The sequence below is a fragment of the Panthera leo genome, chromosome C1 (assembly GCF_018350215.1).
Source record: "Panthera leo isolate Ple1 chromosome C1, P.leo_Ple1_pat1.1, whole genome shotgun sequence".
NCBI classification, from domain to species: domain Eukaryota; kingdom Metazoa; phylum Chordata; class Mammalia; order Carnivora; family Felidae; genus Panthera; species Panthera leo.
In genome coordinates, this window is record NC_056686.1 from 113,204,454 (window position 1) to 113,217,100 (window position 12,647).

Below are 12,647 nucleotides of genomic sequence, written 5' to 3' on the forward strand. Positions count from 1 at the left end.
TCCCTTTTTTTGGATGACCAGATGACCAGAATTTAAACCTTACACCATTTTCTCTTCCTATCTTGTACCATATCGCTTTATGTAAGGGTACATCAAGGACAAAAGGCAAAGAACAGAGTTACTGAAAATCATATAAAAATGTCTATACTTTCTTATGAATAAATTTTTAAAAATGTTCTACTGTTAAGCAACAGAGCTTCATTTCAATTCCACCTGGTTGTTTGGTTGAGCAAAGTCCTCATTAGGGCCATGGGCCCCCACCAACAGGGACCCCTAGGAGGCTCTCCCTGCCTCCTCCAATTGGATCCCTCCTCCCATTGGATCCCTCTACTTGGCTGACAGCTTCCCACCCACACAGCCCCACTGTCCCTGTGCTGTCTCCAGCCTGGAACTGCCCCCAGTGTCCTCCGTTATTCCCCACAGTCCATCAGTCTGAAGTAATGGGATCAGAAAACACCCGATTGGCAAGATTTCTATATGTCAAACCACTAAGTTGGAAACAAGTTCCTTTACAATCATTGACTGTAAAACTGTTACTCATTTCTCTTCCTTTTTTTTTTTTTCTTTTTCCTTCTGTTTAGTTCTTTGGCTGAGACAGAAACCCCTGGAGATAGAACACCTGACCGTGATGCCTACCTGACGTTTCCCTTTACTCTAAGAAAGAGTTGTGCTTTTGGTGTTTGTCAAGTTCTTCTTTCCCCTCCATCCACCTCCGTCTTCTGGGCTGACTCACCTCCCCTCCCACCCACCACATGCTCATTTTCCCCCTTTACTTGGTCTGGCAGCAATGTATTCAGTTCCAGAGGTTGATTAAAACAGAATAAACTATTATCAACTACCAGAGGCCTGGAAGATGGCTGAGCCTCCCAGAGCAGCCTGTTTTAGCAAAAGGAAACCTACAGGCTGCCACGGTGTGATTGGAGAAGCCCTGGGAGAGGTCTCTGGCATCCCCACCTGCTGTCACAACTGAAAATCTCAAATTGGTGGCTCCTTTTATGTAGTCACCAAGAGTATCCTTGGATTCAGCAGGAATCCCACTCTGCCCCCTTAGGCACGTGATCTGAACTGAGGTTACCATCTCAGAGCCTCAGTTTCCTTTTCTGGGCAAAAAAGATGATAAAACCCACCTCAAGCATTGTGGGGATGATGCTATGAAATAGAGCACATAAAATGCCAAGAACACTTCAGTTCATGATAGGTAACATTTTTAAGCGACAATATTACCCAGAAGTTGTAATACATCAAAATGCTATCAGCTAGATGTTCCACCAGCCCAAATCAGTTTTCTGACCAATTTTACCAAAAGGAGAAACTTGAGGGAACTGTACAAGATAAATACATTTGAGGTTTCTTAGGAGCATTTTGAAACACCAGCGATACTAATAGGGCACTCTCTTCTGAAACAAAAATTTGAGATGTGTGGAAAGCCAGCTTGACCACATGGAAGCTAAGAATGTGGTTGGAAGAATGTTAAAAAAAAGAAAAACAAAAACATGACTATTTCACAATCCTGTGTGCTTTTATCCTTTTCTCTTCTGCATTAAATAATAGACTTGAATAGATAAGTGATGAATGCATTTCCACAAGGCTCTGGCAGGGTTCATATTGGAAAGGATATTCTGTGTCCACAATCTTGGTATAGACAAAGGGATCTCATTACTATTTCAAATACAAGAAGCTTCTTGATCTGGATTTAGTCTTCTTTCCTGTCTTCCTCTCTTATAAATCCCCCACATGAAAACGGGGCAACAATTACACCAAAATATTTGTGTGTAGGAGAAGTAGTGATTTTTATATTATTTCACATTTCCCTGTCTGAGCATATGAAGGTTCTACCTACCCATACTATACTAACTTTAGCTAACTTCTTTCGGTCCTTCAAAACCTAATTGCCACTTGTCCCAGCCCATATCCACCACAGGTCTGGGCACATCTATACTTATCTCTATTACCAAATTCATCACAAAGATCCATATATTGCTAACTAACTATTTTTCCCCCTCACTGTTCCGTGAGTTCCTCAAGGGCAGAGATTACAATGCCTTTGGCTTTCTCTGCAAAGCAGACTGCTTGACTGGCATAGACTAGGCACTCAATAAACAGGTGATATGTGAGTAAATGTCAAATGGAATAGTACATGCAGTTGCTTCTATAACAGGGTATTTTCCAGACTCAATATATTAGAGTGTGTGACTGTCCGAAGACAAAGGAATGAAATCCAGAAGAGTTAAATCAGAATCTCAGCCTCTGCTCCTTCATAAGAATGACAGAAGGAACTCCCTGATCTCACCTGGATTTTGCCCTGAGACACTCAATGTGTTATTCTAGTCTTGGTGAAGTAGGCATCTTTACAAAAGAAAGGTCTGATCAGTTCTCTTGATCTTTGCTATGTGGGTTGTTGAACAAAATTTATATCTAAAATAAAACGCTGCTACCTCTAATAAAGGTTGTTTGCCACAGAAAGTGGCAGATAATGGCACTTTTCCCCTGGCTTTAAAGGAACTGGAAAAGGATATGAAAAATGCAGTAACTTCTATGTTGATAGAGGTATGATGACACCAGAGTTGACAGAAAGGACATTTTGAAGTGTTCCTCTGGGTACAGCCTAGATGATGAAGTTGAGTCAACACTTTATAAAGGGCTCAAAGCTTAGTCAACTAGTGAGCAGGTCAAACAAGGAAGAGGGTGTAATCTGAGTAAAAGAGAGAGTCAGTGGAAAATCCTAGAGAAGAGAGTGTGGAAACATATCAACATGGTGGCCTATTTTCAAGTAATATGATGTCATTCTCTCCCACTGCCCCTCATTGGTTAATAAATTAAGCCCAGTCCTGGTCAGTTGTTCCCTAGGAAGGAAAGGCACTGAGGCAGTGTCCTGTATGCAAAGGGCCACACCACAGGAAATAAAACAGTGAGCAAAGATCAAAGAGTTCAGCCACTAGGGAGTGAATTGAAGGTAATTAGGAGAAACACTTCACCTTCTCTTTATATTCTACTGCCCCATATCAACTTCTCTGACTATACATAATGAAAGAAAGGTGTTTCCATTTAGGTGTATACATCTATAATTTCTGATGTCAAGCATAGAGAAGGGGAATTAATGAATCATGCAAAAGTGAGTGATTTTAAGCTGCTGATTGCAGATCATTTTGACTATGTTTTCCTGGCAACAAAACCATTTAACTTTTCCACAAAAATCTCTCAAGCTTTGGAAGAGCCATTTTGTGGTCATCCCTCATCCTCAGAGGTCTTCTAAATTCATTTATTCAGTTAACTGCCACTGAGTTTCTACTGCACAAGGGATAGATCCTGAGGGATATAATATTAAAAGACATAGTCTCCATCCAAAATATGAGTTATAATTGATTGCAGGTCTTCATGACATTATGATAGAAGGCACCGCAGGGTAAAGTGGGGGCCCAAAGAATGGAGAAGTCCATCCTACCTCCAGTCAACTTTGTTTGATTTTACCCATGTGAAGATTTTGAGGTAACTTGCCTCAGGGCCCAGGCAGCCCTACAGCGTTCTGAAAGGGTGGCCCATCTAGAAGAACCTGGTGGAGGTGTTTGGTCCTTTCCTCATTGAATTTAGATTTTGACTCTACCTTAAGTTTTATTCAAAACAGTCTCTGCTGTTATCAATTTAAACACCAGAGAAAAAGTACTTAAAAATTTTTAAGTGGGTTAAAAGCAGTTGGACTTAGGAATTCTTAATTGAGCAGAATTTCATGAAGCAAGCAAAATTACAAAGCCAAAACTAAAGAATGCCTGAAATTCAGTGACAACAAAATGGTCTTGGAAATGTTCTGTATTTTCATAATACAGTGAAAAACAGGTAGTTCACTTGAAGGACAAAGGGCCTTAACCTTACAAAAGTAATAAGGTAGGGGAGAGGAAGAGAGACCCTGGCCCCAGCCATAACTGAGTTCAAATTCTTCATCCGTCACTTAATACATGTGGGTCAGTCACCTTACTCAACTTCTCTGTAAACCACATTCCTCAACCTCAAGATGCAAAAGTGAGACAATTATAAGGAATTAGTATGGTTTTTTTGTGTGTGAAGATTAAGTAGATGTTCAATAAATATAAATTTCCTTTGTTATCATTGTATTGGCCAGGAGAGGGTGGGCCGGTGACTGAAACATCAGTGGGAAAATGGGAGAATGAAGACACAGTTTGTATGATTACACATCTCTACCTCCCCCACTCTCTCCCAGAAGCTATATTCCACACATTATAGAAACACCAACTACATGGCAAAGCTTAATGTTACAGTTCATTCTGTTGTGAAAAAAACGAACGTTCAGACTAGAAGGTGGTGATGAGGTGACGTGTTTTATGTTACAAACCTCAGTGATAGCCCTAAAAGTACTAGAGCTGGCAATTTTCCAAGTTACAAACAATCACAATCATTAGGGGGACCTAGTTTATATTGAATTTCTCAACCATGTCTTTTTCTCTTGGGGGAAATTTTATGCATCAATTAATGTGTTTCCTCCACAACTGCAGAAAGATCATGATCCCCATTACCATTCATCCTTGTCAGCATCGCAATTGCAGAAGTGTCGAATGTCCAGGCAACTCTCATCCAGGCCACATTCACACTGCTGGACCCCAGGAGGGGCACCTCCCCAGTAAGGGTGCCTTTCATTAGACCGCCCAATCCACCAGGTAAATGGTGTTCCATCTGAAAGACAAGATAGTTTGCAGAGGGTGTCAGAAGCTGAGACGAAAGTGTCTTGAAGAATATACATATATATAGATAGATAGATAGATAGATATACATATATACTTATATATATGTAATATGTATCTATACATATATACATACACATACTATATATATTCTGTCTCTCACTTCCTCTCTTCTCTTCTTTCCTTTTCTCTCCCTTTGTTTCTTTTATTTTTTTTCTTTTTCTTTTTTCCTTTCCTTTTTCTTTCTTTCTTTCTTCCTTTCTTTCTTTCTTTTCTTTTTTTCTTTCTTTCTTTGTTTCCTTCCTTCCTTCCTTCCTTCCTTCCTTCCTTCTTTTCTTTCTCTCTTTTTCTTTCTTTCTTTCTCTCTCTCCCTGTATATCTATCTATCTATCTATCTATCTATCTACATACATACAAATCTATGTATCCATATACACACATCTGTATCTATATATCTATATCCATACCCATATCTATATACATATAAAGATATAGATAAAAACAACACTGTCATGAAAAGTATTTATGTAGTGGGACACGAGTTAATCACAATGGTCAGAGACAGGGTCACAAACTCAAATCAGGCAGGTATCACAATTAATTAAATTGGGCTAGATTTCAGACCAAAATTTTTTAAGTTACAGATACAATAATTAATTTCCTTATAAAATTACCAAAGGTAAAATAACAGCATGAGGGCCAAGATTGGTCTCAGTTTCTCATAGACTCTGAGGGCAGGGGGACACTAAGGTGAAGAAAGAATGGTGGTACCCTGGATTACCATAGCTTCTAATTTGTTTAAACAGAGGTCATATATTCCAAGTTCAAAGACTAGAAGGAAAACAATAAAACCTTCTGAAGATCAATTGTGTGGGTGGGCCGAATAATTCCTTCTGAATGTCATATTTAACCTATACATCTGGTATATAAACTCTGATTTCAGGTTTATATAATAAACAGAAAACTATTTTGGAGTCTTGTTTTTGGCAATTTATTTTTTTTTAAGTTCAGTAAAATCTGTTGGAATTTTCCTTTATAACTGGGAATATGTCAGAAGGTTAAAATTATTACTCAAAAATGATAATTATCATAAGAATCCAAGTGATGGGTTGTAGGCAGACATGGATTATGCATTTTTGTCTTCATGGAGTTACAACCAGGTTCCTTTGGAAATTGCTGTTTTGTTTCTGTTTATCATACAACAAGCAGTTAATATGTGATTATTTAAAAAATGAAAGAAATGCTTACGAGGGGCCATTTTTTAATGGCGTACCATTTTAAAGTAGAATAATACTTGTCTGATAATGTTACTAGGTGGGAATTTCGCCAAGTCAAGATTTAATTGCACATGCAACTTCTGATTTACAAACACATAATTTACACACCATTCGTGTATGCACAGATAGCAACAACTTTCCAAGAATTGCTCTCAGTGCTAATACCCTTATGAAAGTCACTGAGGCAAGCAGGGAGAGAAGTGACAATCTGGAACTTCCAAGAATCAGTAGGTCATTGGAAAAACATAAGGAAGATGCTGTGAAGAGCAGAAGAGTCTTAGCATTACCGAGTTAGAGGGAGGTCAGCCTGAAGGACCAAACTCATGCCAAAATACCACTCCTGACTCTGCCTATAATGTCCCAAGCCCCCTTATTATCTTTTAAGCTAGAATTCCAGTTAGAGATGTTTGTTAGCGAGTACCTTCTTTTTAAAGACTAATTCTCAATGGTATAAATCCATTTTCCCTACTTTCAAACAGCTGTAAATCATTAAACATTAGTTCAAATGAATTGCTTTGCTTCTAAGTCCTAGCTTAGATAAGCCATGTTCAAGTGACCTAGAGAGATTTTTCCAGTGGGTGAGTTCCGGCAACACGAGGGTAAAATATTGTGTATGTGATATGTTTACCAATGGTGGCTTTGGGTCCAAGAAATGGGAAGAAATCTCTTCATCTCTAGCTCCTTCTGACACTGCTCAGTCCTCTCCTCCATAATCTAGAATCCAGATCCCATAGTAATGTTCAATGTCATCATGGATCATTTTTGTTTGTGAGCTAAACAAAAGTTGTAATCATATATATATATATATATATATATATATATATATATATATATGTATATAAATGTTTATTTTTGACAGAGCGAGAGAGAGCGAGAGAGAGCGAGAGAGAGCATGAGCATGAGTGGGGGAGGGGCAGAGAGAGATGGAGACACAGAATCCGAAGCAGGCTCCAGGCTCTGAGCTGTCAGCACAGAGCCTGACGCGGGTCTCAAACTCACAGACCGCGAGATCATGACCTGTGCCCACGTCGGACGCTCAACCGACTGAGCCACCCAGGCGCCCCAAGTTGTAATCATATTAATAGCATCATTACTAATGGTATGAGTTCTGGACAACCAATCTGTGCATAGCTTCTGGTGTCTATGTTGCTTCCTAGGAGTTTCACCAATGCTCACTTGTTATCTTAAGCCCCTGGAAGTTCCACAGCAGCTCAAGGCTTTGTTGTGTTGTAAATCCATCAGCGTCTTGTAGAACTGAGGCTTAGGGTCCCCTCTTCATGCCTGGAAATTAGTATTAAGGTTTTAAATTGTTTTAACTGAATGACTGTAAATGAGCAAGAAGAAAGGATGCGACAGAGAGGAGAAACACACACACACTCACACACTCATACGCAGAAATCTGAAAGCAGAACCATCATTGCTCAGTTTTCCTCCTGGATATTCCACTTTTGTGTTTGTTTTCCTGAGGAGTACTAAATGGAGCATAAGCAACAAGGAAACAGGATCAAAAAGGTGGGACTTGCCTTGATTCATGACACTAATGATGTGGTCAGGAAGGGTAGTCTACACCCTAGCTGCACATTTTGACCACTGGGGAAGTCCGATTTATTTTCACCTGCCCAGGTGTTTTAAAAAGTGAAAGAACAAAGCACAATTATAAATATGTAGATATATCTCAACATTCATCCAACAAATATTTACTGAAGATCTATGATATCCCAGGAACTATTCTAGGCACTTGGGATAAATCACTTCAAGAGGAACCAAACCGACCAACCAAAGAAAACAAGCCCCCCTCCCCCAATCTTACATTGTAATTACAGTAAACAAATAATAATAATAATAATAATAATAATAATAAATTTCATATTTAGAAAGGAACAAGAGGTATGGAAACAATACAATAGGCTAGAAAAAGTGGGCTGCAAAAAAAGTGTGGGCTGAAGTTTGAGAGTGGTCAGGATAGAACTTGATAAAAAAAAATACTCTCTGAGCAAAACTTCAAGGAAGGAGCAAGTGACATGTGGCTGGTCATCTAGAGAAGAACCCAGCAAACAATGCAAACATTCAATGTAAAGGATCAGGGAGTGTGGGATCAATGTAAAATAAGGGGATTTCCTAAAATCTATCGCCAGGTTTTCAAACTACGATTTTCCAAATTTTGCGGAAACTCTAATTGGAACATTTAACAAGAAAAAAATATCAGGAAAGAGGCAAAATAGAACATTTATTAATCAGGTTCTTGCCTACAAACTAAGAATTCACTCTGATAGTTCCAAGTCCAATTTTTTTTAAGTTTATTTATTTATCTTAGAGAGAGAGAGAGATTGAGAGAGAGAGAGAGATTGAGAGAGAGGGAGGGAGAGAGAGGATCCCAAGCAGGATGATCCCAAGCAGGCTCCACACCAGCTGCGTGGACCCAGATGCAGGGCTTGAACTCACGAACTCTGAGATCATGACCTGAGCCAAAACCAAGAGTCAGACGCTCCAGTGACGGAGCCACCCAGGCACCCCAACAAGGAGTATTTATTAAGAAGATACCAGACTGCCACAGAACCGTGACCAAGGAAGTAATGGGCTTTTGGCTAATGGGCTCACCACCTTGCACACTGGCCTGCTCAGGGAGCTCTGCCTGGCTCACTTTCCCCGAAAGTTAAAAGTTGGAGACCTATGCATCTGAGTATGTTACACTGCCAGTGCCAGGACCACTCCTCCCTAAGCATCTCAGGTTAACAGGCCCCATCCCTCCAAAGAGAGATGTTTCTGTGGTCCTCAACCCCAACCAGCAGAACAGAAGCTCCATGTAGAGCCTGCTTCCCAGTCAGAGCTGCACACAGGGGCCTGATCTGGGAAGCACAAGGACATCCCTGCAACCCAGCTGGGAGACTGGGGATGCAAATTCTGACTCCTTACAGAGGCAGGACTCATGGTGTGAATTTTCCCTAACACAGAAATGTCACTCCAAAGATATTGGACAGGTATAAATAAGCTAAATGGATCCTCTGGAGCTAAATACACACTTAGTATTACTTAATGGATCAGAACTCTAAACTGGGGGCACCTGGGTGGCTCAGTCGGTTAAGCATACAACTTTGACTCAGGTCATGATCTCATAGTTCGTGAGTTCAAGCCTCACACTGGACTCTATGCTGACGTCTCAGAGCCTGGAACCTGCTTCAGATTCTGTGTCTCCCTCTCTTAGAAACTCAGCAGTAAGCACTGAGGCTGGGAGAGGTGGTGAGGTCCTCAGTGTCAGCATACAGAACAAAAATCACTAAAGAATTTAATTTATTTGCATTACTTCTGTGCATTTGGGATTATTATCGTTATGTAACCTCTTATTGTTGTTATGTAACCTCGTGTATACAACAAGGTCTGGGAAAATTCATCATTATATATATATATATATATATATATATATATATATATATGTATGATCAAAAACCCTCCTGAGAAAGTTCATGGTATAGAGTGAATGACCTTAGTGTATGGCAGTAAGTGAACACAGAAGGTGATCCCTTGCCCTTTGTTAATATCAAGCAGACTATCACCAAACCCAAGATGAGTCATTTATCATGGGGCTTATAAAAATGACAATAAGAAACATTACTGAGCATATACTCGGTTACAGGCAGGTTTTTAACATGCTGTATACATGTATTAACCCATTTAATCATGACTGTTATCCTAGGAGGTACGTATTATTATCCTTCACTGTACAGGCAAAGGGACGGAGGCAAAGAAGGTTTGAATGACTGTCTTGAGGCCATACAACCAGAAAGTTCAGAATGAGGACTTGAACCCGAGCATTCTTGTCCAAGAGTCTACAAGTTATTATAATCCCTATGTTATGCCACTGTGCTCTGACATGTGGGGAAATAATGTATGGTTAAAAAACTTAGGACCTTACAGCAAAACCCATATGGGTGGATTTAAGTGAGAGATAACTAAGAAAATTACAGGTGATTGGATAATCTCTTACATGACCTAAAAGAAAGACAACACAATAAATAAATATATCTATTACACATTTATACGCACTAATAATACCACAAGAATTTAATACTAGCATTGCTTGCTGGAGCCTTTTAAGGACTTCCCTGCCAGGAATTTCAAGAACATCATCACGAGTGCATTTGGTTTTGCTAGAGACGGCACACAAACTGAAAGCACAGTTTATGCCCTGAAGCTAGACTTCCTTTCATTTTTTTTTAAAAATATAATTTATTGTCAAATTGGTTTCCATACAACACCCAGTGCTCATCCCAACAGGTGCCCTCCTCCCTGCCCATCAGCCACTTTCCCCTATCCCCCACCCCCCATCTACCCTTATTTTGTTATCAGTCCTTAAGAGTCTCTTATGGTTTGCCTCCCTCCCTCTCTGTAATTTTTCCCCCCTTTCCTTCCCTCATGGTCTTCTGTTAAGTTTCTCAAGATCCACATATGAGTGAAAACATATGGAATCTGTATTTTTCTGCCTGGTTTGTTTCACTTAGCATAATACCCTCCTTTCAAATGCTCTATATCTTTCTGGGTTTTTACTCATAGTTTGTTTGTTTGTTTTGTTTTGTTTTTATGTCCATTTCCTGGGAACTCAAATGTTCTCCGTTTCAATGCGGCTAGGGTATTTGACAAACAAGTTAAAATAGGTAATTGTATAAAACCACCATGTAACCCCATTGGCACAGCAGACCATTCGGGGTATGTAGTCTTAGGTTTGCCCATAATAACCCTTAACTGTCAAGCTCCCCTTCCATTATTTCAGTACAACAAGACTCTTTCTTAATCAGGCCAGGGGTGAAGTCCAAGACCTGGCAGCCTTTCTCCATCCTTGGGCTCATGTAGAAATTTCTAGGTGTATTCTGACTCGCATTTACATTGTAAAACACTAAGTTCTTATTATTCTAATTATCCTCAAGAAGACAATTCAAAATAAACTTGGAAAATACTTCTCACAATTGGGTCAAAGAAATATGGACACAAACCTTATATCGTAGAATATCTTATAACAAGAATTTGAGTTTAGGGAGGCAGTGAATGTGTGTGTGTGTGTGTGTGTGTGTGATAAAGACAGAGACAGAGAGCAAGTGAGAGACAGAGAGATATGAGGAGGTAGACAAGGAGCAATATTGTTATCCTCACTTTTAAACTCAGAAATTTGAGCCCGTATTACCTACTTTATGAACAGCATCAGAAAAGTATTAAGCTTTGGTAATAAGTGCATAAGCACATCATTCTGCTGCTAAGTTTTCTTCCAACGTGAACTTTATATGATATACACAGAGACAGAGTTCAAGGAGAAATAAAAATCAAAAGGAGTTTGATAGGATTCCTAAGCAGAAACCCAACCTGTACCTGCTTAGTTTAATTTATGATTTTCTTAATGTAGGAAATTTAAAAGAAATCATGATGCAGGTTCATTGCACACTTCTATGACTTAATCACTATGAGCTGCTGAACGGAATTTAAACTGGAGAGCCGTCTTTAAGCCTGCAATTGTTTAAAACCAAAGTCTTGACATCTGGGAAAATAATGAGCTTCTCAGTGGTAACTGGAGCTACAGCCAAGAGAATTTGGCTCTTTCCACTACTACGAACAGTCTAAACATAATGCCAAACTAACCAGAAAGGAGGTGGAAAGTTCTGTAAATATATATAGACAGTGATACCATGTTGAGCCATTGTCATTGTTTTTATTGTTTTTCTTTATTTTATTTCTCAGTTTACAGGTAGGATGCTCATGGCCTTAAATTCTGGTAACCTCACTGTGCCAACAGAAAGACTTAGCTGTCTCTTCTTTTACGGTTTCAACAATGTCCACACCGATCAGTACATATATGGTATAGTGGGTTCATGGGAGTTGTCAACATCCCTATCCAGGGATGATGTTAGACTTGGGTCTTTTTAGTCACTTTGGCCCACTGAATACGAACAGAAATGGCAGTGTGTCCGTTCAGAGTCTAGACCTTAAAAGAGTCATGCAAATGTTTCCACTTTCCCCTGGGGATCTTCTCTGACAGGACCACGAGAACATGCTGCAGACTGCCACCACCTCTCCAGTGTGGGCCTCAGAATGTGGCACACGGAGTACATTTATCCCACCTGATGCACAGATGCGTGAGCTGAGAATAAGTACTGAATTCTGTACGCCACTGAGTTTTGGCAACTGGCTAGATAACACTATTGTGACAATAACTGATAATACAAATTAGATATCAACCATGTCAAAAAATTCTGTAGGGGTTATAAGGAAGTAAATAGAATGATTGAAGGCTCTATTTTCAAAGGATTTGCAATTTGGTTGGAAACACATAAAGGGAAATATAGGTGGTTAAGGAAAATAAAGAGAAACATCAATTCTATTTTGGCCCAACTAATTATCTATCTTCTGGCCCATATATGTAAGTAGCTGTAGGAGGCACTTGAGCGGTTGCTCAGGAAGTCACTCCTCATCCCCTTCTGCAGTTGCCCTTCTTCCCTGACTCTCATGCTTACTTTTGCCCTCTTCAAATATGGTGCTTGGGTCTTCCTACAATTTAGGTAAGTTTTCCCCAATGTGATAGTCCCAGTTCACCTCTTCTAGGTTCAATGTCTCCCACCCAGGCATCTGGTTAGAAATTGTGCAAAGAACTTTGGAGAATTTATTCCAATGTCCAGTCACTAGACTGTCATCTGTCCCA

General features: G+C 39.7%; 1 protein-coding gene across 1 annotated transcript in view; it reads right to left on the reverse strand.

Annotated features, from left to right (window-relative positions):
* The window catches only part of CNTNAP5 (contactin associated protein family member 5), a 795,339-nt gene that overhangs the window by 144,582 nt on the left and 638,110 nt on the right, over window positions 1-12,647 (reverse strand). Inside the window, exon 14 of the mRNA XM_042954126.1 lies at window positions 4,527-4,683. Within this exon, the coding sequence (XP_042810060.1) occupies window positions 4,527-4,683 (157 nt within the window). The remainder of the gene's footprint in view (window positions 1-4,526; window positions 4,684-12,647) is intronic.